This window comes from Chinchilla lanigera, unplaced genomic scaffold (genome assembly GCF_000276665.1).
Source record: "Chinchilla lanigera isolate Chin_1 unplaced genomic scaffold, ChiLan1.0 scaffold00013, whole genome shotgun sequence".
NCBI lineage: Eukaryota > Metazoa > Chordata > Mammalia > Rodentia > Chinchillidae > Chinchilla > Chinchilla lanigera.
This window is the reverse complement of record NW_004955414.1, coordinates 16,626,464-16,652,670: the sequence shown is the minus strand read 5'-3', so window position 1 is coordinate 16,652,670 and position 26,207 is coordinate 16,626,464. Positions and strand designations below refer to the sequence as shown.

The window sequence follows — 26,207 nt, the reverse complement described above, 5'->3', positions numbered from 1 at the left end:
CAATGTAGCCACTGTGGAAAACTTCAGCGGTTCCTCAAATAGTCAAACATAAAATCACCACATGACCCAGCGCATGATCACTCCTTGTTGTATACCCAAGAGAATTGAAAATGCATGTCTTGTACAAATTTGTGCATGGATGTTTATAATACTTGAAGGAGCCCACATGTTCATCAGCTAATGACTAGATAAACTAAGTAGGAGGTAGCCATACGACAGAGCATTATTTGACCATAAAAGGGAGTGAAGTCCTGATACATATTACAACATGGATGAACCTTGAAAACATTATGTTGGGCTGGGGATACAGCTCAGTGGCATAAGCGCCTGCCTGGCATGCCCAAGGTCCTGTTCTATTCCTGGTACCAAAAAGAAGAAAAAAAGAAAACATTATGCTACTTGAAAGAAACTAGTCACAGAAGAGCACATGTTGTAGGATTTCATGCACATGAAATGTCCAGAAGAGGCAAATCCATAAAGCCCTAAAAACAGATTTGTATTTGCCAAGAGTTATGGGGAAGAGGCATGAGGAATGACTACTGACGGGATGAAAATGGAAATGTTCTTTACCTAGCTAGTAGTAATGATTGTACAACTTTGTGAATATGCCTTAAAAAATGCTGGATTGTGGCTTGAAAGGCATGAATTTTGTGATATGTGAGTTACATCTCGGTTTTCTAACCTAATCCTCAGGTTCTCAGATACTATGTGTGAGGGGTGCAAAACCCCAGCTTCTGGAGGTCCAGGCCTTCGGTAACTGGTCTGGAGTTTGCCTTATGGCTGGAATGGAGTGGGAGGGAGTCCTGGGGCCAAGGTATTCTGGGGTCAGTGTTCAGGCTTCAGAGACCTGTTAAATGAGGGGAAACTCCTGCCTTGGAGAGCAGGTCATGGAACAATGGAGAAGGCTTCCGGCAGGAAGTGGGGCCACAAGAGGGAGGAAGGCCGGGAGGCCCAGGCTGCAGAGACACAGGTGCTCTCCATCACATGGCTGGGTGGAGTCTCCCAAGGCCGGACTTTCAGGCTCCCCACTGGCAGTCAGCGTCAGGACACCCTAGGGGATGCCTTTGAAGGAGATCAGATCTCACTGCTGTGATTGGGCTACTGCCATGGTTACCATGGTTATTATGGGAAAAAGCCAACATGTACAATGGGACCATGAGGTGAGACAGCTCTGCCTTTTGAGTCATCATCTCACTTGCTGTGTTTGTCCAGGAGGGGTTTATATGAGATGGTCTCTGAGGACCTTTTCTGTACTGACCCACAGCATGGCTTGCTGTATGATTTGGAGATTGGACTGTTGGCCCTGATTACATGCATGGTGGTGCCCTTGGGGGGACTGGTGCTTGTCCCAAAACACATCCTGGAAAAGCCTTTATTCTCCAATCTGGGTGGTGTCTTGACCCTACATCTCATCCCAGATCTCCTATTCTAGTCTGAGAGAGACACACTCCGGCCTCAACTCAGCTTCCAGGAATCCAGGCTCCAAGAATGGAGGCAGCACCTCCAAGAATGGTTTGTACTGAGACTGCACAAACCATTCCACTGCTGGGGCTATTGCCCCAGGCTCCATTGCATGGCGATGTCTGCAGCTTCCCCTTAGGAGGGAGGTGTCTACTGGGAACAGAAAGTATGAAGTAGGTGGTCCTCAGTGGGGTGGAAGATAAGCCCTTTCAGAAAGGTCCATTCCAGCACCATGATGAAGGAATCCAGGAGGCTGAAGAGGCTTTGATTCTTAGATTCTCATCAACAATTAAGGTTCCTGACCTCAGAAACTCATTGGTTCTGAGCAATTTCTGGGTCAGGGCCCATGGTAGTCAGCTTTCTGTTACTGTGACAAAGTACCTGAGAAAATTAACTTCCAAAAGGAAGGATTTATTTTGGCTCACAGTTTTAAAGCTTTCAGACCATAACTGGCTGGCTCCACTCTGTTCTGGGCCTGTAGTAAGGCAGAACTTCAAGGCTGAAGGGCATGGCAGAGTAAGGAAGGTGCTGGAATATGATGTAGCCCCAGGAGCATGTGTCATGACCTACCCCTTCAGTTAAGCTCCTGAGTTTCCCGCACTTCTTAGAAATGCCATCAAACTCAAGTCCATCAGTGGGTTGACCCACTGATGAACATGACACAATCACTCCCCACCACTGAGCATCGCCACACTAGGGACCAAGCCTTTAACACATGAGCCTCTTGGGGGCTTCATACCCAAGCTAAAGCAGGGTCACTCTCTGGGATTTCATCTCACCTCCTGGCTGGCTGTCCCACAGGACCAGCAGGTGAGGGGCCCCAGATGCCAAACAAGGACACCAAGGCTACAATGGACATAGAAGACACACCTGGAGGCAAAGCCAGCCCAGAGCCCCAGAACTCACGGCCACATGTGTTCCAGAGCATCAAGGTACGTCATGGGACTCAGGCAGGGGCAGGGGCCTCTGGGCCTAACAGAGCTGAGCTGTGTATAAACGCCAAGCAAATTTCTTCCTGCCTCTGCTTCTTCAGCTGGAGAGTGGGTGGCTGTGAGGATCAAAGGGATGAAAACACTTTGCTGTCAGGTGCACATGAGGTATCCACAATATGTTCTCTCCACCCAAAGATGAAGGACGCTCAGTCCTGTGGACAGTAGGAGTTGAGGCCCCTTGCCTCCCATTTCTCTAGAGAAATGGAACTGTCCTCTGGGGATACAGAACCTGTGTGGATACCAGTGCATTCTGGCTGCACAAGGGTGGCCCTGAAGAGCCAACATCCGTGTCACTACTGGAGGTCAGGCCCTGTGCAAGGTGCTGTCACATGCAATGGTTTTTAAATGTGGTGCTGGTGATGAAACCCAAGGTCTAGGCTGGGTTTAGCAAGTGCTCTTGCTAAAGAGCAAGATCCACAGCCCCAGCCTACAGGATCTTATGAGTTCCTAGAAGACAAGTCTTTGTCCTTCTACAGATGAGAAAACTAAGAGTTGGAACAGAGTGAATATAATTTTCTTCTCCTAGAAATTCTGCCAATTTTTTCAGGGCAGCTAGAGGCAGGCTTAGAAATGCGGTGAGGGGGATGGGTAGTTTGGGGTTGATATGGGGGGGCACGGTCTCCAGGGCAGCTCTAGGGGAGGACTAGGTGGGAATGGGGTGGAGAAGGAGCTGGGCAGGGGGAGGGTGGTGGGAGAGGGAGGAAGATCCAGTCGGCCTCTGGGGAACTCTGAAGGTCGGGGGCTGGGTCTCAGCATTTCCTGCTCCCCTGAAGACCCCATTCTCTGTCATGCAAGTCTCTGGTACCCCCCAGGTCCCCAGGGTAGCTTTTCTTGTGTGAAAAGCCATTGGCTACTCCAGTAACTAGCTAATTCTCTCTCCCTCCCTCCCTCTCTCTCTCTCTCCCTCCCTCTCTCTCTCTCTCTCTCCCCGCTCCGCCTTCCTCTTGCTCTTCCCTCCCCTTCCTCTTGTGTCCCCACGCCCTCTGACTCTGGTTCCCTATCCCTTGTTCGTCTGTGGCTTCTCTCTCCCTCTGTCCCCGTCTCCGTTTCCAACTGCCCCTCCTCTGACTTGGCTCCCCACTGTCTCCCTGACCCCCACCACTGTGCTCTTCCCCCAGTTCTTCGTCCTGTGCCACAGCCTGCTGCAGCTGGCTCAGCTCATGATCTCTGGCTACCTCAAGAGTTCCATCTCCACCGTGGAGAAGCGTTTCGGCCTCTCCAGCCAGACCTCAGGGCTACTGGCCGCCTTCAATGAGGTACTACTGGTCTGGGCCCAGCTACAAGGCCAACCACTTCTCTGCCAACCTCCTATCTTACTGCCCACCATAGAGCCAAACCTGCCCAATGTTAGTCTTCTCCATGCTGGACCGGAAACCAGAGCCCTCCTGCCCTGGAACGCCCCAGTGTTGGCAGCTGTCTTCTAAGGCCCAGGGCTGCAGCCTTTGGGAGCACTTGCTGGGGGACATGGGATGCTTTAGAGCTAGCCGGGTTTCCCACCCATTCTGCCTTTGGTTTTTTTACTCTCTCTGGCTTCTGGCTATTGGCTGTCCCAGGAAGGAATCAGAGAAAATCATTTCTGCTGTCTCAAGAGAGGCTAAATTACATCCAGGGCCCTCTCTGACCTTGGGATGGCAGGGGAGGGAGTGACACTGTGGAAGAGTGTCTGTCCTCAGAGTTACCTCAGTATCCACAGGCCGCTGCCTGCAGCCCACAGCTAGACAGGGAGCCTTGGATGAGCAGCTCCGGGTGGATTTGGAGATCAGATCCAACTGTGCCCAGCCCTTCCCTGCCAGATGTTTTCACCCTTGGAGAAGGAAGCAGCACCACCCGCCTCCCAGCAGATTTCCGTAAAATTCTTTCCTCTTCTTTCATATGTCACATTCCCTCTGACCCAAAATGGCACAACACCCCCAGATGTGTCTCAGCACACCACACCCAAATCTCTGAAAGGAAAGTCAGTTGTTGTCCTTCCCAGGGTCCATCCCCCACCATCCGTCTGCTGTTAGGACTCCATTCCCTCATAAGGAGCCTGGGGCTCACCCATGGTCATTGGCCCAGAAGCAGGGGGCAGAAGAACTTTCCTGCCTTATCAGCTCATAAGTCCCCTCTAGCATTTGTAACCTTGGATCGTGAGTCCAAGGCAGTGATGGCAAACCTTTTAGAGCTTTCAGTGGTACAAAGAGCTCACTGTAGCCCATGTGCCATATGTTCGCCTATGAAATTGGTTTGAAATTCCAGGCTTCAGACTTTGACTATTTGTGTCTGGTTTGTGATATCCCTGAAATTCAAAACTTTCCTCAACTGCCCACTCTATTCTATGTCCCAAAATGAAATTGATCTTTTAGCTTTATCCTCATTTCTGTGTCCTAAAGGATCAGTGAGGTGCTTCCCAGCAGGCCCCAGAGTCTGAGTTCATAAGAGAGACCCAATGATTCTTATTCAGCAGCCCTTCTATTACACAGCTAGGAGCACTGAGATTGGTAACAGAGAAAAGATGATGCAGGCCCTGGGCTCTGGGCTCTGTGTCACTTTAATGGGTCGCCTTGTCCTTTTGTAGGTGGGTAACACAACCTTGATTGTGCTTGTGAGCTATTTTGGTAGCCGAGTGCACCGGCCCCGCATGATCGGCTATGGGGCGGTCCTGGTAGCCCTGGCGGGTCTGCTCATGAGTGTCCCGCACTTCATCTCGGAGCCATACCGCTATGACCACACCAGCCCTGGTAAGAACCCAAGGGGCTGGGCAGGAGACCAACACAAGGCTGCACAGTCCTGTGAACCAGGGACCACCCACAGGCCTGCAGGGGGCAAGATGGGCCCCACTTCCCAGGATACCTGCTAGTCCTCCCACCCCACCCCATCTCCCCAGGGCAACCTAGGTGGTCTCTCTGTCAGGCCTAGGGTGAGGAGTGGGAGGGATATAGTCCCAGGACAGAGAGGGAAAGCCTTCTAGGCCTCTCTTGGTGAGCACCTGCTCCTATGTCACTGTGCTTTCTTTGAAGTGGGGGTGAATTTTTAATACAGCCTCCTTCAGGGCCTGGCATTTGATAGACCTTCAGGAAATGCTTGTGCAATGATTATTGTACCACACACTACTTCCTGTGCACCAGACTCCATTCTAAGCACATTGTGTATATTTGTGCACTTAATCCTCACAAACAGCCAAGAAGTTGGTGAAAGAAAATCAATGAGAGAATGAACAAATTTAGAAGACGGAAAGAATTTTAGATAAGAGTAGTGAAACCCTGTTCATTTCAGTGAGAGTTTGGTGAGGGCCTGCTTGACAGAAAGATGCCTCTGGCAGAGAATGAGCCAAACAGCCTAAGCATTCATTTCTCTCATTCCTTCTCCTTTATACCCACCCACCCATCCATCCATCCCATCCATCCATCCATCCACCCAGTGGTCCATATAAGAAAACCTTAATGCTGTTACTCGATGCCTGACCCCCTCTCAGGAGACTCAGTCCCTCTCTCCAGGCAAATTAATATAAAACCCAGTGTGTCATTTGTGCAAGGCATAAAGGAAAGTGTGAAAAGAGCCCAAGGGAGGAGCCTAGACTCCAGCCCAATATCAGGAAGCCCTGCCAGGGGAGGAGGGCTGTCCGAGTGCATCCTTCCTGCCTTACCCTCCCGTCAGTTCCCATCCCTGAAGTGCTGAGACCAGGAGTAGGAAGATGAAACAGATATTCCCAGTAGCGTGCAGGTTGGAGCTAGCATGGGCAATTCTGCTACAAGGTTTAGATAGAGACCCACACCTTAGAGACTGACAGGAGGGAGCTATTAGAACCCAGACTAGGGGAAGGAGGCTTGCAGATGCAGAGAGCTGTGGGGCTGGTGAAGGCGACCCTGGGCAGAAATTGGGAATTGCAATAAAGGGGACAGGCATGGGCAGAACTGGAGAAGCAGACAAGCAGAATGTGCCTGCAGGGTGCAGAATGGTTATCTAGGCTTCAGTGAACATTTCCCAAGATGACTGCTTAGAATGCTGAGAAATACTTCTAATGTGTGTCATTGGGGATTGAACTATTGAAACAAGGAGCACTGAGTTACCTCTCTACCCCTTTTTAATTTTACTTTTATTTTGAGAGAGGGTCTCACTGAGTTACCCAGCCTGACTCTGAACTTGCAGTCCTCCGGCCTCAGCCTCCAAAGTATCCAGGATTATAAGCATGAGTCACCAAACCCAGCACTTCCTCACATTTCTATGCCCAGGATTTCTTTTTTCTCAGAACTCTCTCTATGTAGGGTCACACGTCCTTCATCCTCACTGCCAACCCCAAGCACTGCTCTTTTCCCACCTGAGCCTCAGTATTCACATGGACTTGGAGTGGGTGAGGCTCAGTAATCTCTGAGCCTCTGCCATGCTCTGACCCTCCCAGCTGTTTCACTTATCCATCCTTCCTTCAACATTGCTGCAGCTCTATTACGTACCAGGCCTTCTTTGAGGCACTAGGACCCAGGTGGAAAAAGAGACCAGATCTCTAGAACGATCAGCATATCTAGTGTCCAGTGGGTACTGAGCAGCGGCACCGCTTGCTTGACATTCAAAGCCCTATGGGGCTGGTGTCATCATTATTTCCTCACCAGCATGGCTCAGAGAGGGAGGCGATTTCCCCATGCCTAGAGCCAGCAGAACGATTCCTAGAGCCCTGCTCTGACCTGCTGAATATCCTGCTTCTGAATTCCTCATCTGTAGAAAACATGGGTTCTAGGAAACCCCTTTGGGAGGTGAGGACCAGACGGGTGAGGGTCTCTGTCCGGGTCACACAGTGAGATCCAGGGACCTCCGTGGAAGGCCAGTTCTGGGTTCTTGACCGTGGTTCACTGGCTCTTCTAGTCCAAGGGTGCAGCTCTCAGTGGGCCAAGCCAAAGGGAGGGCCCCAGAAAGAAGACTGCTTCTACACCCTCATTTGGGATAATAATAGTGTGGCAGTCTCAAGTTTGCTGACCAAATATTGGTGAGCTACAAGGCACAAACATCTGGTACTAAATTAAGAAATTGTCCTTTCTTGCACTGTGAAACTATGTCCTGGGCTGACACTGCCTCCCCCAAATGAATGAGCCCTCCAGGCCCCAGCCCCAGCTCCCCTGCCTGGCCCACAAGCCTTATGATCCAGCTGTCCCGGACTCCTCATTCTACCAACCCGGTGCCCTTTTGATCCCTGGGTTTGCCCATACTGTGATCTCTCCCAGGAACACCCCTCCCTCCCTCCCTCCCTCCCTCTGTTTCTGGAAAATCTTGTTTGTTCTTCTGGATTGAGTTCAAACCCGACCTCCTTTGACCTCTCCCAAGAGCCACTATCACCATGAACCTCTCAAATGCCTCTGCCAGAAAGGTGACTCTTAAATTGTTAAGAGTGGGGACTCTGAAGCCAGACTACCTGGGGTTCCAGTCTTGCCTCTGCCCTGACTCATGGCCATCTGGGCAACAGTTTCCTCATCTGTGAAATGGGGTAATGAGAAGTCCTATCCCCGAGCTTTGTTGGGGTAACAAACGATTCTCCATAGTACTTAGAACAGTACTTTGAGTCTGGTAAGTTCTGTGTCTTGGCTGTGATCCTATTTGTGCTGTGATCTCTCAGAGGATGTGTCCCAGGACTTCGAGGCTTCCCTGTGCCTGCCCACAACCTCAGCCTCGGCCCCTGAGTCCTCCAATGGCAGCTGCTCCAGCTTCACAAAGGTCCGGCATGTGACCGTGGTGGGGGTCATGTTCGTGGCACAGACCCTGCTCGGCGTGGGCGGGGTGCCCATTCAGCCCTTCGGTATCTCCTACATCGATGACTTTGCCCACCACAGCAATTCACCCCTCTACCTCGGTGAGGCGCCTCCCACCACTCAGGCTCTGGGGGTCAGGCCAGGTTGGGTAGAAGGCACACAGGCCCAGGGTGGGGGCGGGGCACTGAGTCCCTGATCTCTACTCCATCTGATTGGTAAAAGTCAAGGGAAAATTGGCGGTCCTGCCCGTGGAAGATTTGGCAGGCACCAAACTACCAAGGGAAGCCAAGGTGGGAGGGCCTGACCTAGGCTTTCTGTTGCAGGGATCCTGTTTGCTGTGACCATGATGGGGCCAGGCATGGCCTTTGGGCTGGGCAGCCTCATGCTACGCCTCTATGTGGACATTGACCGGATGCCAGAAGGTAAGCTTCAGAACTGTGCACTTGTCCCCAGGGTACACAGATGCCAGCTCGCTGAGCACTGGCCTCACCAACGCTGATCCAGGGAACCTAGGTGCATACGTGAGCAGCACCAACAACCTGAACGAGCCCCTAACCTGCTCTGGGCCTTGGCTCTCTCACCCTCAAGATCATCTCTGTCCTGTCTCTCTCCCAAAGCTGTAGGCAGAATCCAATAAGGTGACAGAGATAAACTGTAAAGCACCAACTGATGAAGAGTTATGCTTGCTGTCACTACCGTTATTACAAGCCTTCACCTTGTCACATAGCTGCTCTTCCACATCCCTCAGCCCCAAGTGTGCACAAGCTCAGGTAGAACAGAGAGGATGATGGCACCCAAGGGGCACCTGGTGTGGAACTCAGTGACTCATGTGTCACCTTAAGCATCTCCCAGAGGGGACGTGCACTGGCGGACTTCAGTGACCTCCTAGACCTGACCAGCTCAGAATCCAGGAAACTGCTGGGGTACCTTTTGGGAGGCAGTGGTCTCCGATCTAGCCAGTTGTCAGAAGGAGCCAAGATGTAGGGCTGGAGATTAGTCTGAAGGTGGCCAGGAGGGAACCTTGTGGGTTTCAGAGCTCTGGAACACTCGGGAAGGAGGGTTCCTGTTAGAGCCTGTCACTGTGGCTTCTCAGCTGCACGCTTCTCACACCAACCAGTTATAAGCCCCAGTTGTGCCTTTGCTACTCAGAAGTCCTGACCCTCACCTGAGGATTTTCCAGCAGGTCCTAGAAGCCTCAGGTGACACCTGTGTGGCTGAATGGATGTTCCCCAGCTTTTTTGTCTGTAGGTTCCTCTAGCCAGCGTAGGTCTGGACAGGTCTGTACAACTGCCATTAAGGACAGCCCTGCCCTGTGTATGTTCTTTCTAGAATGCGGACCATAGAACAAGACCTAGGGTTTGGTCACAACTGCTCTCTTTCCAGAGGAAAGGGGCTTGTGAGTCAGGGGTGTGCTAGGTTTCTGAGGCACACCTTTGCTTGGAGGAAGGAGTGTGATTTCTGCCCATATTGACACCATCCTGGCAGCTCCACTGGCAGGTGTGGCATTTCGAGGAACCAGGGACTGGTTCCTCTCAGGTCCTTCTTCTTTATGGGGGATTTTATAGGGTGGGTGGATCTTGACTGCTGCAGGCACAGACCAGTGTGAGTGGAGGAATTAGAGAGATTGGTGCATGAGTTCTCTCCAGCCTGGCACAGAGGCAGGGCAGCTAACAAGTGAGGAACAAATCAGGTCCCATCAGTACAAAGCCACATTCAGATACATTTGCTGAGGGCCAACTGTGTACCTTGGCCTCTGCCCAGGAATGGTTCAGGATCAAGCACTTGGGAAAGCAGCTGCTGGCCCTAGTGGCTGGCGTTGTCATGCATTTATATGTTTGCAAAGTGCCTGTGGGTGCTATGGAGATTGGAGGAGGAAGTCTCCGGCTCAGCCCTTGGCTTGAGAACTTTCAGGAGAAATTTGTTCCCTACATCCAGGAGTACATTAGGATAATCCAGTCCTAATTAACCCTCGATGGGGATCACAATCACCTAGGGAAACTGCTGAAGGCGCACATTCCTTAGTCACCTTCCTACTGCACCCTGTCGTCATTCTAAATAAATCTTCAGTGAGATCAGTAGCTCTGACAAGTACCTCTGGTGATTCTCATCAGTGTGCAGTTCTGAGAACTAGCACAGCAGTCCTAACCATTATTTAACTTAATAATAATAATTTGATTTAGTAATAATAATCACAGTAGTAATAGTAATGGAAGAAGGAGAGAGAGGAAGAAAACAAGGAGCAAATGACTAATAGCACATACTTTTCTACATGTTCTTTACTTGTGTTAGTCTCTCTGTCTCTTTAGATTTTTAAATTTTAATTAAATTTATTTTTTAATTTATGTGCATTAGTTTCTATAGCTCTCATAACAATCTTATGATATAAAAACTATTATCCCAGGTATTATCCCCCACTCCCAGAGAACCTATTAATCCTATACCTGTATTTCACAAGGGAAGAAAGTGAGACGTGAAGAGATTAAGCTTGCCTGAGGTTTTAAGTTAGTAATGGAATCCAGACTCAGTAGTCCATGACCTTGAACCCTATACTACCTTGCCTTCGTAAGTGAAGAAGCTAAGGCCCAGGCAGGGTCAGAGACTTGCCCAAGTCACCTGACACATAAATGGAAGAGCCAACACCAGAATTCAGGTCTCCTAACACCTCACAACCCTGGCCAGACTGCCTCCTGTCTCAAAGGCTAGTCCCAGGGTGGTGGCCTGGAGTATATAGCCTACCTTGACCCTAACATCACCATGATCTTTTCTTCCAGGTGGTGTCAGCCTGACCCCGAAAGACCCTCGATGGGTGGGTGCCTGGTGGCTGGGCTTCCTCATCTCCTCTGGCATGGTGGCACTGGCTGCCAGCCCCTACTTCTTCTTCCCCAAAGAGATGCCTAAGGAGAAGCATGAGCTTCACTTCTGGCAAAAGGCAGTGGCAGGTGCAGCCTCACCTGTCAGTAAGGTAAGCTCCTCCATGTCCTGCCCCAGCCCAGGCTCCAGCCCTCACCCATATATGCTTCTCTGTAACAACAAACTTCATCCCTCTCAAGGCCTACCTGCCGCAGCTTACCAAACTCGTTCCTGTCTGGGCGCCATAGCATCTGCCCAGCAGCCCCTCATAGTGAATGTCACTGGCCCTTTCCACAGCGAGATCTGAGGCTTTACATGTATTAGGTGGAAGGAACTTGCCTAGACTCACACAGCCAGCAAAGGGGTGTGTGGATGAGAAACAGGCCGGTCTGAGCCTCTGCCCCTCTGTGCTGATCATTTGTGAATTCTGAATGTGCAACAGGAATGCCAAGAAGTGGAGGCTGTGCGAGTGAGTCTGAGAGGGCTTCGGGGAGAGGAGGGATTTGAGCTCGATGTGGAAGGATTCAAGGAAGTATAGAAACAGGGGTGGGATTTCTAGGTGCAGAAAAGGCCTGGAGAAAGGGTTTGGCTATAGAAGAGAACTTTACCCTTTTGGGGACAGTGGAGGGGACAAACACGCACTGAGCAGCTCCTCTGGGCCTGGCTCAAGGCTGAACGCCAGAGTGGTCTTTACTCTTAAAGTGGCACAGAATAGTGAGGCAAAGACTCCTGGCCAAGTAACAATAAGGAAAGATGTCTCATGGCCCCTCAGAGACCTGCTCGGCTCTCAGGACAGGTGGGTTTCTCCTTCGAGGAGGACACTGAAGCCCACCTCAGTGGAGGAACTTGCCTGGGGTCACAAAGCTGGTAGAGAGGGCAGGAGCCTATGACCCTTGGGCAGGATGAATGATTCCAAGTTTTCCAGAAAAACAATACACTGACTCCAAATAAGAAAAGAAAAAGACTCCAAAAATATTTTTTAAGTTTAATTTTATGTCATTGAGTTAACTTCATTAATTTTTCTTTAATACTCACACACATTTCATCACATTCTGAAAATTTATGTATTAGATTCTTTCCTCTCCTAAGAATGGGAGGTGGCTGGTAGAAAATCACAGTCATAAATTAAGTGTAATTCTAATTTCAATGGGACCATTTATAAAACTCCTGTCAAATATTTTGCAGCAAGAAGAATTCTATTTAATGTGGTAGGCTGGTGCATTTGAAATTGTTAGAGCAAAAAAGTGTGGGCCTGGGAGGAAGGGCTGAAGAGTTCTCTGCCTGGAAAAGCTGAGGTTTGACCCAAGTTTGTCTGACTCCCTGCCTCGGCTGCCCTACAGAACTTCCCTACCTCACCTCACCCCACAAAGAGAGGGTGAACATGGACCAAAGAAAACCAGCCAGGGGAAAGGCCTTCACTGCTGGCTTCAGGACCGGTGGGTAGCCTGGAAGAGGGTCTGTCACCAGGTGACAGGTAGATAAAGGACTATGAAGGACAAAGAGACTGTGCAGAGAGAGGTGACAAGGAAGCTATGCTATGCAACGGGCAGGCAAGAAGCAGCGCATTGCTTGGAAGAGGTGGGGGTGGACCCATGCACTGCCTGGGAGCAGAACTGCTCGGACAGCTTGGGCTGATGCTGGATGGGTTTACTGGCTCAGAGGCCAAGGAAGCAGTGTGGGGAAAACACCAGTTTCAAAGGCAGAAGACAGCTTGGAACCTCAGATTCTCTTTCCCAGTTCTACCTAGCTCAGACCAAAATCTGGAGGACATGAAATTCCTGGAACTTGGGGAAGAGTTCTTGTTGGAAGCGGGAGTGTGGTTACAGATGCACTCTGAGTTGGACCCTACATTTGAGCATAGAAGGCCCAAGCTTTGAACAGTGGGCGGTGGAGTGGATAGGATGAAAGGAGAAAGGATGGGGTGGGTGACGGTCTGCACTGGGTTCTGTCACATTTCCTCTATGTGACCTTGAGCAGAAGTCACTTCCCCACTCTGCACTGGCTTGTGAGGTGCAGAGGTTGGGTTCCTGGAGGAATGCTCTGTTCACCTCAGAGTCTGAGAATGCGCAATTCCCAAGTCAGAGCTGCTGTAATTCAGAGTCAGAGTTTGAGAGCTGAGTGCTATGATATCTTGAAACACTGGCTCCCCAGCTGTGAACCTGTCTGGCTGTCTGCATTTATTCTGCTGGCACAATGGGGATGGGGAGTAGGGAGGTTAGGGGGTGAGAGGTTCTTAAAAAAGAACTGGAGCCTGAGAACATGATGATCTGCTCCCAGCCGCTCTCTGGCAATAAATATTGATGTGGGAGGAATCATTCCCCATCTCCTTGAGGCTGCCTTGGCCGGGCTGTTTGCAGCAATGCTGGGTGGCCTGGCCCATGAGGGTCACTGATGGGGACCAGGAGCAAGGGGGAAGGTCCAGCTAGGCAGAAGTGGCTGCCAGAAATTCCAGGCCTCCATACAAGTGATGTGAGTTTTCTGCAAAGAAAAGGAATGGGCAAAGGGAGAAAGTGAAAGAGGAATGTTTTAGAAATCCTTAGAGCTCAAGGCCCTCCCGAAAGCATGCAGTTTTTAAAGATAAATTATAGAAGGATTACTGTATGTGACCAGGAGAGGATCTTGGGCCTCAGTCTCCCAATCTGTACAACGGGCAGTTGAGTGGACAGAGTTTGCCAGCTCGGCACCATGGACACTGTTGAAAGAGTAGATTTTAAGTGTTTTCAATTTAAATGATACTTAAATTATAAGTATGTGAAGTAATCCATACAGTAAATAGCCTGATTTAGCCATTCTACAATATATCTGTGTATCAAAACCACATTCGTTACACTATAAACTTTCAAATATACAATATCTTGTTAGTAACTGTAGTCACCATGATGTACAATAAAGCCCTTAAATTTATTCTTTCTGTCTACCTGAAATTTTGTGTCCTTTGATCAACATCTTTTCAATCCTCTCTCTCCAGCCCCTGGGACTCACTGTTCTACTCTCTGCTTCTCTGATTTCCACTTTCTCAGACTTCACATATAAATGCAATCATGTGGTATTTGCTTTCCTGTGCCTGGATTATTTCATTTAATAATATGCTCCAGGTTTATGTTATCACAAATGACAGATTTTAATTCTTTTTACATTCCTATGAACACTGTGCAAGAGTTTCTGTCATGGTTTACAAATGGATGCCCCCCCCCCCCGACGCCTCATGTGCTCATAGATGGGGCTATGGAGAGGTGATTGTGTTGTTGAATAGTTCCTTTAGAAATGGGTCACCAATCAAAAGTATTCCAGGGCCTTCCTTCTTCAAACAAATTGGACAAGCCAAGCCAAAAACGGTGCCAAAATTTTATTTGAAAATTGAGAGATGAAGGGATAAGGGAAGAACTAGCTCTGCACAGTGAACTTGGGCTGAACAAACAGAGGAACAGATAAAAGCAAAAATAAAAATGCATTCTGTGTTGACACAGAGTGGGCTACTGTGAGGAGTCACCGTAGTCGGCTCCTTGTAGTATCTCGTTTCTTTTATGCTGTCTGCATCTCATAGGAACACATGAGAAATTTCATATACAGAGTCCTGGGAATTATTTGGCACTGTGTCTTGGTTCCTTTTCTCTCATTGCTGGGACAAAATACCTGATCCCCAAAATGAAGGAAGGAAAGGTTTATTTAGCTCACAGTTTGTGGAGATTTCAGTCCATACTTGGCTGGTTCTGAGGCAGAGTGGCACATGGCAAAGGGCAACAGTTCATGGCAGTGGAACAGCAAAGCAACAAGAGCAAAAGGGAGGAGCGGTGGCAAGCAGCCTCTTTCCCTCCCTTACACTGTATGCAAACTACCCGCCTCGGGGCAGGTGTAGCACTCACATCCATAATCCAGCATTCAATCTCGGATCAATCATAAACCCTAGAAGCCTGCCCCATGACTGCATGAGGATTTGGGTGAACATGCAGACACAAACCATAACAACTGCCTTGGGATCTTGTAATTGACAGGTCCCACTTATTTCCCCAGCCAGCTTTGACACACCCTATCTGCTACATCAATTGGATCCATGCAGGTATGATACCTATCAATGGATTACTTCACTGGTGGGTTTATAACTAAATATGATGTTGAGGGTTGAAGCCTGGTCAGAGGAGGTGGGTCACTGGCAGCGTGACCTGGAAGGGTCTATCTCCCTCTCCCCTCTTGATTGCTTTCTGCCTCCTGCTGCTCTGCTATGCACTGTTTCTCTTCTACCATGCCCTTCTGCCATGCTTCTCTGCCTTGGAGCCAGCTGATTATGGACTTAAACCTCTACAAACTGTGAGCCAAAATAAACCTTTCCTCCTTTAAATTGCAGGTGTTAGCAACAAGAAAGTAACTAAGACTTCTTCCATATCCTCTCTAGCACTTATTATCTTTCATCTTTTTCTGTAGTACCTGTTCTAATTAGAGTGAGGTGGTATGTCCTCCTTTGTGTTCTTACTCGCTTTTCCATATCTTTCTTCCACTATACTCCAGAAAGAGTTTAAGGCAGTTTACACCAAACTCAGGATAGTACTAGCAAAATAGGAATTGGGCTAACATTTATTACCATTTCTGTGCCATCACTGTTCTAAGGTCTTTGTATGGATTATTTCATATAATCTTCCTAACCACCTATACAGCAGGTGCAGTTATTACAGAGTTACAAAGAAATTAAACAGCCAGGTCACATTGCTAATAAATGGTGGAGATGAGATTCATTCTCAGGAGAACCCATTGCAGGGCCTGTGTTAAATCAATGAATCAAGATTAAGGAACAGGAAAATTATAAATAAGAGCAAAAGGCTAATAGGATACTGTAAAAATAAATTTGATCTGGCATTAAAAACTGAGAGTGTAAATAAGAACCAAAGCATACTATAGATATTGTGAAATAGGAAGACATTGTTCAAGAGGAAACGAGAAAGGGTGGGGGGAGGGAAGGAAAAGAAAAAATGAGAAAAAAAGGATGAAATGGAAACAAAGCTTATAAACTAGGAGGGGAAGAAGGATTGAAGGGAGGGAAGGGGGATGGGGGAGAGAAACTAAGATATCATGTACAGGTGTAAGTTTCCTATGATGAATGTGATCATTGTGTATATCTAAACTGTACCAATAAACGTAATCAAAAAATTAATTCTGTTGGCATAGTTAAGCCAATTATTTGGTCTGAGCTTTCTGATAACAATGGGGAAAAGAGGAATAATCAATTGGATGATCTTTGAGAGAAAGCTAGAAGTGTGTTTCATTCCTCACGCAAGTTCAGCTCTCCAGACACTCTGCTAAAACTCTCCCTGCACAGATAACCTATCCTTGTGGCTGTTTCCTATGGCAATGTGAGAGAGAAGCCGAGAGTTCTGCCTGACGCAGTTCTACCCTAACTCTGTAGGATTGGGAGCCTAGCCCCAGGACAGTTCCCTTGAAGAACTCTGCTCCCCAAGGACTGCTCGAGGATCCCCAGAGGCCCAGCAGCTGGGAGGCCTTGTGTGCTGTGTCCTGCAGGCTTGCAGTAGTCAGCAGAATCCCAGGAGGGGAAGTTCTAACAGCCCCCAGCCCTGGGCTGCTGACCTGGGCAAACCACAGTCCAGATGGGCCACACTATATCCAAGCCCTGCTCTGAAGAGAAGCACAGGTTTCCTGTTTCTGGAAGCTGCTGTTAGTCAGCAGTCCTTAAAACAGATGAGAGCTAAGAACAGGAACCCTACTGAGAACACAGAGGACAACAGCTAGGGATAGTTCATTCTTCTGATACAACCGAATGAAGCTCCATTCCCTTAGTCTGGTCCTAGACCTCTAAGTTTTGCCCCAGTTGCTTCCCTGGCAAACAAAACACTGGTTTTAGTCATGTTGGCGACCCCACTGCCAGCCCCACGTGACCAGCTTCTTCCCATGTAGTTACTCACACTATGCCTGTGCTTCAAGTCACCGCTCCTTTCCTGTCCCCTGAAAACCCTAACCTCACTCCTCCCTGCATGCCTTCCCCAACCCGCAGTGCCTGCAGATCTGTCCCTTCTCTCCTGTCTGCAAATTCCTTGCTCTCTTTGGTGTGGGCTTGAGAATTTGCTGGGTCAACAACTCCCTGGGGGCATTTCTACCTTGGGGCCTTAGTTTCCTGTTCTATGAAATAGATGCAGTAAAAATGCCTGTGCTAGACAGACTGTTGTGAAAATTAAAGGACCTAGTGGGTGTGAAAAGCAAGTGTCAACCTTATAGGGATACATAAGTGGGAGCCAACACTGAAGTTGTGTTTGTCTTTACCGGGGAACAAGGAACTCACAAGATTCTGCTTGTCTCTCAAGCATGAGCTTGACACTCCCTGATAAGAAATGTTGGGACATTATCAGTCTGCCTCAGCCCCTCCTTCGTTCCTCCTGGCACAGCGCTCCAATGTGAGCACCCTCTCCCTCAGCTGTCCAGGCACTCAAGCCACTGTGATGCCCCTGCCTGACCTCTCACTGGGGCCAGGACTGAGAAAGGAACAAGGAGACTCCCTAATTCTCTTTTAAAGTAGTGTGGCCAGAGAAATATGTGAGCCACATAAGTAATTCTAAATTTTCTAGTAGGCACACTCAAAAGTAAAAGAAATTAGTGTTAATTATTTTACTCTGTATATCTAAACTATTCTAATTTTGGCTGTGTAGTAAATATAAAAAATTAACAAGAAAATAGGTTCCATTTCTTCTACTTAAGTCTTTAGAATGCAAAGTATATTTTACACTTGCGACATATGTCAATTGGTACTAGCCTTGTTTAGCCACATGCGGCTGCTGTATCGGATAGTACGGCCCATGGTGTAAGTAACAGATCCAGCTGCCTCACCGGAAGACAAATGGTGAGATTTCAGTCCTCTTCGAATCTAAGGTGACTAGAATGACCCAGAGGGAATCTCCGTTCTTCCAGCTTCCTGGGCCACTCTGTTGAACATTGCCTATCTCTAAACACTTGGTCCAGGAGCCCCCTTCAATATGATAGCATCTCCTCTTGCTGCTCTTATTTTTCTTCCAAGAGCCTGGCACTGACTGTAGCCACCCCCGTTTAGAGCCATCTCTCACTCTCCCTCCTTTAATAGGTATTTATCAGACACCTATGATTTTTCCCCATGCTCTGAGCTAGGCACCAGGGTTTCAACAGAAAACAAGATATAAATACATGCAATTCCTACTTTGGGAGAGCTCAGGGTACAGCAGGGAAGACAGATATGGAGTAAGGATTGACTCAGACTTAAATGTATATAATTTCTTTATTTTCTGTAAAAGTCAATTTAATTTCTACTCTGAATGCCCATCCTGTCAGATCATCCAGGAACTCAACTTCTACTTTTCTCACCTTTGAAGCAAAGGCCCTGAGGTCTTACCTAGTGCCCAGGTGCCAGGGTGCCCTCAACCCCACCCAGACATTATCATCATCAGCCCTCTCAGGACTCCATGGTGATGCCCACCTGTGATCCTGGCCATGCAGTGTCCCTTAGCACACGTGAAGCAGAGATGTCTTGGTGTAGTTGGGAATGTGGGACCCCTGGCTGCTTAGGTGGGACTATAGCCTGCCCTATAGAAGTGACCTGCTTCCTTGCACCCTATCTCAGAAAGCACGTGGCTCCCCACTGCCTACAGGACCCAGGGACTACTCAGGGCTTGCCTTCTCCTCCTTCCAGTTTTTAGTTGTAAGTAGGATAATATTATCTTCCCCTCATCTTCTTTCCTCCTTTCTGAAACATGCAAGAGAATCCTCTTGGTGGACTCAAGCTTTGGAATAGAAGTTGGGAAAGAAAGCCTTGAAAAGAATTAGCACTTTCTGTCTGCCCTACCACAAACCTCCCCTCAGGCCAGGGGATCCTAAGCTCACTCCATGCTGCAATGAAAGAAGAAGAAGAGAGAGAGAGAGAAAGAGAGAGAGACAGAGACAGAGACAGAGGCAGAGACAGAGAGACAGAGAGAGAGAGAGACAGAGAGAGAGAGGGGAGAGGGAGGAGAGAGGGAGAGGGAGAGGGAGAGGGAGAAGGAGAAGGAGAAGGAGAAGGAGAAGGAGAAGGAGAAGGAGAAGGAGAAGGAGAAGGAGAAGGAGAGAAAGAAAGAGGAAATGAGCAAGAGGAAAACTCAAGGGAGGGAAACACATAAGAATGAATATTTGAATAAACTGTCCTGCTGGAGAGCACAGGCCTTTGGCCAACACAGGGGTGGAGGCAGAAGACCTGGAACAGAGATTCCCCACAGAGGAGGCTAAGGAGTTTCTGAAATGTGACGAAACCCCGCATTTGCCTTATGAGGTTCCCAAAAAAAATGAGATGGGAGGAGAAAAAGATGGCAGACCCTGGCAGGGTAAGGACTATAATAGGACCTCAAAGAAACAACATAGGCAGACAAAAGGCTGAGCCAGGGGAACTCAAGGAGGCTCTCCAGACCAACGGATGGAGTCCAGCATCCTGGACCAACTTCCAGTTATGGTGAACTGACTTCCTCCCAAGGCAGCCTGTTCTAAACAGCTGTTAAGGGTTACATCTTCTTCCACAGAATTTGTTGCTTCTAATTCTGACCTCAGACTGCATAGAAAAAGTAATGAAAGCAAGGCTAGGAATGTAGCCCAGTGGTAGAGACCTGGGTCTAATCCCTAGCACTGGAAAACACACCCCCCCACACACACATACAGAGGGAGAGAGTGAGAGAGCGAGCGAGCGAGCGAGAGAGAGAGAGAGAGAGAGAGAGAGAGAGAAAGGAAATCAGACCCCATTGCATCACTCACATTCAAATGACCCTGCATCAGTAACAACTTCTCCAAGCTAACTTGCTCATCTAAAAAAATGTACACATAATAGCCCCTGCTTCCCAGGTTTTGTGTGAGAGGAAGGCAAGTAACATGGCCTAGGTACTTACTGTCCTGGTTGCTGCTTTTGTTGAGGGTGAAACAGCCAAGTGATCAACTCTGGAGCCCAGCTGTCAGGACTCAATCCTAGCAGTTGTGTGAAGTGAGTACTTCATCTCTCTGTTTCAGCTTTGTAATGTGAAAAAAAGGATGAGTTATGGATTAGTTGTTTGAACATGAGTATACATGTATCACGAGTATACATGTATCATGAGTATATAAGTCCACAGAGCAAGGGCTTAGTAGACATTAACCAATCTTTTCTCTTCTTTATTAGTACACATTTGTGATAGGCAATGCACACATTTATTGTGAGAAGTTGGTATATACACATATCACATTGTAGTCCTTTTTATCATTCCTCTCCCCTGTCTCTCCTCTTCCTCCATCTCTGAATCCCTTTCCCATCTGTAAAAGGCCTACCTCCCTGTTTCCTATCATCTGTCTTTTATTTTGCTCTTTAAATTATTTACACTTTGGCTTTCTGGTGTAAGAGAAACCATTTGATATTTAACCTTCTGTGTCTGATTTTTTTTCACTTAGCATTATTGTTCCAAGGTGCACCTGTTTTCCTACATATGACTCAAATGTATCCATCTCTATGGCAGAATAGTGTATAGCCACTGTGTATATGCACTACATTTTCTTTGTGCATTCATCTGTTGACAGACATATAGGCTGTCTCCAACACTTAGCTAGTTATTATGAGAGGTGCTGCTATAAACATGAGTGTACATGTGTCATTGCAATATGATGACTTTAACTCTTTCAGGAAGATATCCAGAAGAGATATAGCTGTGTTGAATAGAATTTCTACTTTTAGTTTTTAAAGAATTCTCCATACTGATTTCCATATGGTTATATTATTTTACATTCCCAACTAAAATGTTCATTTTTCCCTATAACTTCATGAACATATAACTTCCTGGTTTGGGTTTTTTTTTTTTTAGTTCACAATGACAGCTGTTCTTTCTAGACTAAGGTAGACTCTTAGTATGGCTTTCACTTGTATTTTTCTAATATCCAAAGGTCCTGAACATTTTTTCATATATTTATTGGCCATTTGAACATCTGAGAAGTCTGTATTCATTTCAAGTGTTCATTTTTTTGATTGAGTCTTTTTAGGAGGTGTTGACTTCTTTTAGTTCTTTACATATTCTAGATGTTAATCTTCTGTTTGAAGACTAGCTGGCAAAAATTTTTCCCATTCTGTAGGTTGTCTTTTCACTCTGTTGTTTCCTTTGCTGTGCAGAAGCTTAATATAATATGATCCCATTTGTTGACTTTTGGTGTTATTTCTTGTACAGCTGGGGTTCTGTTCAGAAAGTCTCTGCCTATGCCTGTGTCTTCAAGAGTTTTATCTTTTTATCTTCCAGAAGATTCAGTGTTTCTGTTTTAATATCTAGGTCTTTGATGCCACTTTTTATTATTTCCTTTCTTCTTTCTGACACACAGAAAATGTTGATCATGCCCACATATGCAAGTCTTCTCTTCTCTAGACTTTCCTTTGGAGGCTGTGTGGAGGCCACCCTTACCTAGGAGAAGGGATCCACTCCACTGTCCATGGGCATCTTCATCCTCTGGGCCCAGAGATGAGCACATCCTCTGGGTGTAGCCTGACTTCCTAGGGAGGGAAGGGCTGTTGTTTCTTACCCTCTCCCAATTTTCTGCCTGTCCTAACAGACAGTAAAGAACAGGACAGGCTTGGAGAGTCATATCACCCCACCTCTTGGTAGGCACAGCTAACTCAGTGGAGATTCCTGCTGCTGGTGGCTCTATAGGTGATGACTGTCATGAGTGACATAATAGTTAAAGATAAAGGTGTAGGTGCCACCATATTGGTGATGTTGATGGCAGTGTTAAAAGTGGTCAAGATGTTGTTGATGGTGACAATGACACTAACTATGATGGGAGTGATGGGCTAGGTGACAGATGGTAGCAGTAATAACAACATTGATAATGATGTAAGAAATATTATTGGTGACAGTGAGGATAATGGTGATAGGAGTATGAGTTGCTAATATTCCTGGTGACCCTGGTGGTGTTGGTGGCAGTGGTGATGGAGATGAGATTGGTGACAGTGATATTAGTGAAGACACATGCAGAGATAATGATGATGCTGTACAGAGTGATATGACACTGATTTTGAAGGTTCAGGTGGCAGTGATAACAACAATGATAATGCTGGTGGTGGTAACCGAGACCGAGACAATGATAATCATTATGTCATAAAGGTACCATAATGATACCTGTATTCATCATGAATAAACTCGTCACTTAGGATATTTGTGATGCAAAGGGGATGATACTTAAAGTAATAGGAATAATAATGAGAAAGATGATTATGGTGATCATTGGAATGGTAATGTTAGTGACTATTAGGATGCTAATGCTTGTGATGGTAAAATTTAAGCACACAAATTTTATTCCCTCTTTCAAAATCCCCTGTTGAGTACCTTTAGGGCCAAGAACCAGTGGAACACTTGCTGGCCCCCATTGCCACTCTTGTGGTGACAAAATTCCCATCCTCCATGTCCCCTCCCAGAGCTCCTTTACCCATCCCACAGCCATCTCTGAGTAGGACCTCTGGTATTCAGCTGATTGCCCTGGGTTGTGTGTCTCCCTAGGTTGAGGACTCCCCCTCTGAACAGAGCCCTGAGGAGTCCTCAGATAAGCAAGATAACCCAGCCCAGATAGCACCAGACCTGACTGTGATCCAGTTCATCAAAGGTAAGTGGCCTTGGGTCAGGGTTGAAGAAGGCAGGCCAGAGGTATCCTCGAGGCTGTACAAGATCCAGTCCTTTCCTACCTTTCTTGATTACAGCCCCTCAAAGCACGGCACGTTCCTGTGAATCTTTGCTCATGCAGTGCTCTCTGTCTGAAACATTTTTATTTCATCCGTCAAATTTGTCCTTGTCTCTTGTATTAGCTTTTTGTTGCTGTGAGAAAATACCTAAGGAAAAAAACTTAAAGGAGGTAAAATTGATTTGGGCTCATGGCTTCAGAGGTTTCAGTCCATGGTTACCCAGTTCCTTTGCTTTAGGCTTGTGCAACAAGGCAGAAGCATGTGGTAGAGGAAAGCTGCTTACCTCCTGGTAGCTAGGAAGGAAGATGGAGAACGGGAAGGCAAGAGAGAGCCAGAGACAGAAGTTGGGAAGCCAGGGATAAGATCTATATATATATATATTTTAAAGGCATGGCTCTAGTGACCTGTTTCAGTCAACTAGGCCCTACTTCCCATTAGCCCATAGCCATAAACCAGTCAATAGAAACCAGTTATAATGTTAGCATCCTCATGATAGGCCCTATTGGGGATCAAGCCCTCCATATAGGAGTCTTTGGGGAACATTGCATATTTAAACCACAATGTTCATGTAGGTCATGGGCAAGAGCTACTCTCCCTTTCACCATGCCTGACTCTCCCAGCTAATAGAGCTGCTTTCCTCCCTCTTTGATGCTCTCCCTCCTAGATTCTATATCAGCTCTAAACTGCTCCATGTACTTGTCCAGCGCTTCCCCCAAGTGGTAAACTGCTAAAGGTCATGACCTATGCCCTTCTCCTCTTACCCACCACTGACCCTGAAAACAGAGGCCTTCAGTAAATATTTGTTAAGTTTCTAGGCTGTGACGTGGATGCAGGGAGCTCTGAACTTTTGTTCTAGATCCTTGCACCTCTTTAGGCTTCAGTGTCCCCAGTACAGTTTGTCAGTACAGTGAAAGGTAGACCGAAAAGTAGAACATTCTTGAAGCTCTGGTCCTGAGACTATGAACTCAATCAGTAACCCAAGTCCCCTTTGTGACCAGATCCCAATTCCATGAACATTTATTGAGTGTCAGGCTCCTGAAGAGCACCAAATGGCACACCAAAAGACCTACTATTGAGGTCTGGCCCACATTGCCTGGTGTAAAATCCTATAGAGTTACTTTACTTTTTTAACCTGAGCTTCCTCATCTGAAAGTTTGGATCTGCCACTCCCAAGATCTATATGAGAATCAAGTGGGATGATGTATAGAAAGTCCCTGTATACTATTTAAATAACCATACTTTCATAAGGTTCATTTATTTCCATGATCATCCTATGCTATTCTTGTTGTGACCACACCCTGGGATAGTAAGTAGAGCTGCCTCTGGTTTAGGAGGATACTTAATCTCTCACTGAAGACTTTTGCAACAGGAAAGAACTGGCCCCAGTTCTTGGAAGAGGTTTTGAAGATTTAATGCTGCAGTATCAGTAATATCGTCCCCCATTCTCCAGCACCACCAGCAAAGCAACGTCTGGACTCCATGGGCCATGCCGGGAGGTTGGGGCTAGACTCACTAACTTAGGTCACCCCCAGCTGCTGGAAGCCTCAGCACATTGCACCAGGGAGAGTTTATTAATCACTGCTTTGGCTCCTTCCCAGAGAGATGCTGGACTCAGTTTTTGAAATTGAATCCTAGAGTGGGTGTTCTGGATCACTGATTGTTTCAGTTTCTATAGGTTCCTCCAGGAGACCAAGGCAGGGCTGACCACGGGTCCTGTAGCTAGTTGGGCATCTGGCTTTTAGGCTTCTGCTTTGTAGCTTCAGAGGGGCTAGTCTGACCAAAAGGCCTGGCTTTGACCTCCATGGAACCATGAGAGGGCAGAGGCTCCTGACTCACGCAGTCCTACACTGAGGGGAGACCTATCCGATTTGAAGCAGGTGCCTGGCCTCTGAGCTGACTTATGAGGAAGATACAGTTACTGAGTTGCGGCAGGCCCTAGCTTGCCTGATGGGGAGACATCATGCTGGGCTGAGGAAAGCCTTGTTTTATGGGAAGACTTGCCTGTGAGCTGGAAGCAGGCCCTGGAATTACCCTTCAGGTAGCACCATCTAAGCAAATTGCATAGCCCTGCCCTCCAGGAATTTTCCATCTGTCCTGGAGAAGGCCATGGATGCCAAGGAGAGGTGGAGGAGGGGCACACAGTACACTGCAGTGATGTATGCAGCAGGAGGGAGCCCTCTGAAGTCAGGCTGCCAGGGAGGACAGGATGGGGAGGCAGGGGGGATGGTAGGGGGATGGACTAAGAGTCAGCAGACGCAGGGGACTCCTGGGCTAGCCCTTCTCTCTCTGGATGAACTTGGCATGTTCCTACCCTTCTCTGGGCCCCACTTGCGGTGAAAGCATCTATACTACTTGGGCAAAGCTAGATTGAAATCCCTTGGTTTATATGAGGAATCGGGGAGCAGGAAACTGCAACAGCTACATGAAGTGAGGGTAAGGACCACACCACTCAGTTCCAAATTCTGGCTGGATGCATGGCATCTGGCAGGGGATTAGGGACAGGAGATGGTTCTGGAACACAAAGAAGGGGGAATTCCACAGTCCCAGCCCCCACTTGCCCCACCTAGACTATTTGACTTTATTTCCTGCCTCCTAAGAAAACAACTCGTGGGCTGGCTAAGCCCAGGGTTCTAGACAGCTAGCTGGCTTGGCCATGCTATACAGACAGACAGAACTCATGTCCCATGGGAGAGGCCCTGCTCCTGCCCCTGCAGAGACAGAAGGTGTCGCCCACTGGCCCAGAGGACCCCAATGGCTACCTCTCCCCCAGCGCAGCCTGGCAAATTGTTTGCTTCTCCTAGAAAAGGCTTTTGCCCTCTCCCCCACACCTGTCACTTCAGTCTTACCTACTGCAGGCGGAGGCGTGGCTATCCTTTGGTGACAATGGAGAGAGGCTCACATAGGTCAGGACAGACTTGCCCTTGGACATCCCCTGCACTGGCTACACTGATGAGGGCACTGAGGCCCAGAGGGGAGGGACTCATCCATCATTGTGTGCCCTTCAGTGTAGCAAGTCTCCGTTCAGAATTCCCTTTTCCCCTGGCTCTCTCTCTCCAGCCCCACTCATTCTGTAGCTCTTAACCTCCAGGAAGCCTCCCAGCACCAAGTCTGCTCAGCTTATACCTTCTCTGGAGCCCTTAGATTCTGCCCCAGATGTTTTGATATTTGATCATATATTAATCTATATATCCATTCATTCACTCCTTTATTCCACGAATATTTATTGAGTAACTTCAACGCTCTAGGCTCCAAAGATTCAGCAATTAATGCAAAACAAAAAACAAAACAAAAAAAGCAACCCTGCTCTAAAATTAAAATAGGCAGAGAGGGCTGGGGATTTAGCTCAGCGGCACGGCGCCTGCCTGGCAAGCGCAATGTCGTGAGTCCGGTTCCTGGTCCTGGAAAAAAACCAAAAAAAAATAAAAAATAAAAAATAAAATAAAATAGGCGGAGTGCTGGGCATGGTGCCACATGCCTGTAATCCCAGCACTCTGGAGGCTGAGGTAACAGAATTACTGTGAG

The 26,207-nt window shown here is 47.7% G+C and overlaps 1 protein-coding gene across 2 annotated transcripts in view; it reads left to right on the top strand.

Moving 5' to 3' along the window:
* Slco2b1 (solute carrier organic anion transporter family, member 2B1) overlaps window positions 1–26,207 on the top strand; it is a 49,773-nt gene that overhangs the window by 12,114 nt on the left and 11,452 nt on the right. For both annotated transcript variants that reach the window (XM_013512025.1, XM_013512026.1), the window contains exons 2-8: window positions 2,263–2,393; window positions 3,572–3,709; window positions 5,011–5,173; window positions 8,035–8,268; window positions 8,491–8,589; window positions 10,939–11,129; window positions 22,507–22,609. In XM_013512025.1, the coding sequence (XP_013367479.1) occupies window positions 2,263–2,393; window positions 3,572–3,709; window positions 5,011–5,173; window positions 8,035–8,268; window positions 8,491–8,589; window positions 10,939–11,129; window positions 22,507–22,609 (1,059 nt within the window). The remainder of the gene's footprint in view (window positions 1–2,262; window positions 2,394–3,571; window positions 3,710–5,010; window positions 5,174–8,034; window positions 8,269–8,490; window positions 8,590–10,938; window positions 11,130–22,506; window positions 22,610–26,207) is intronic.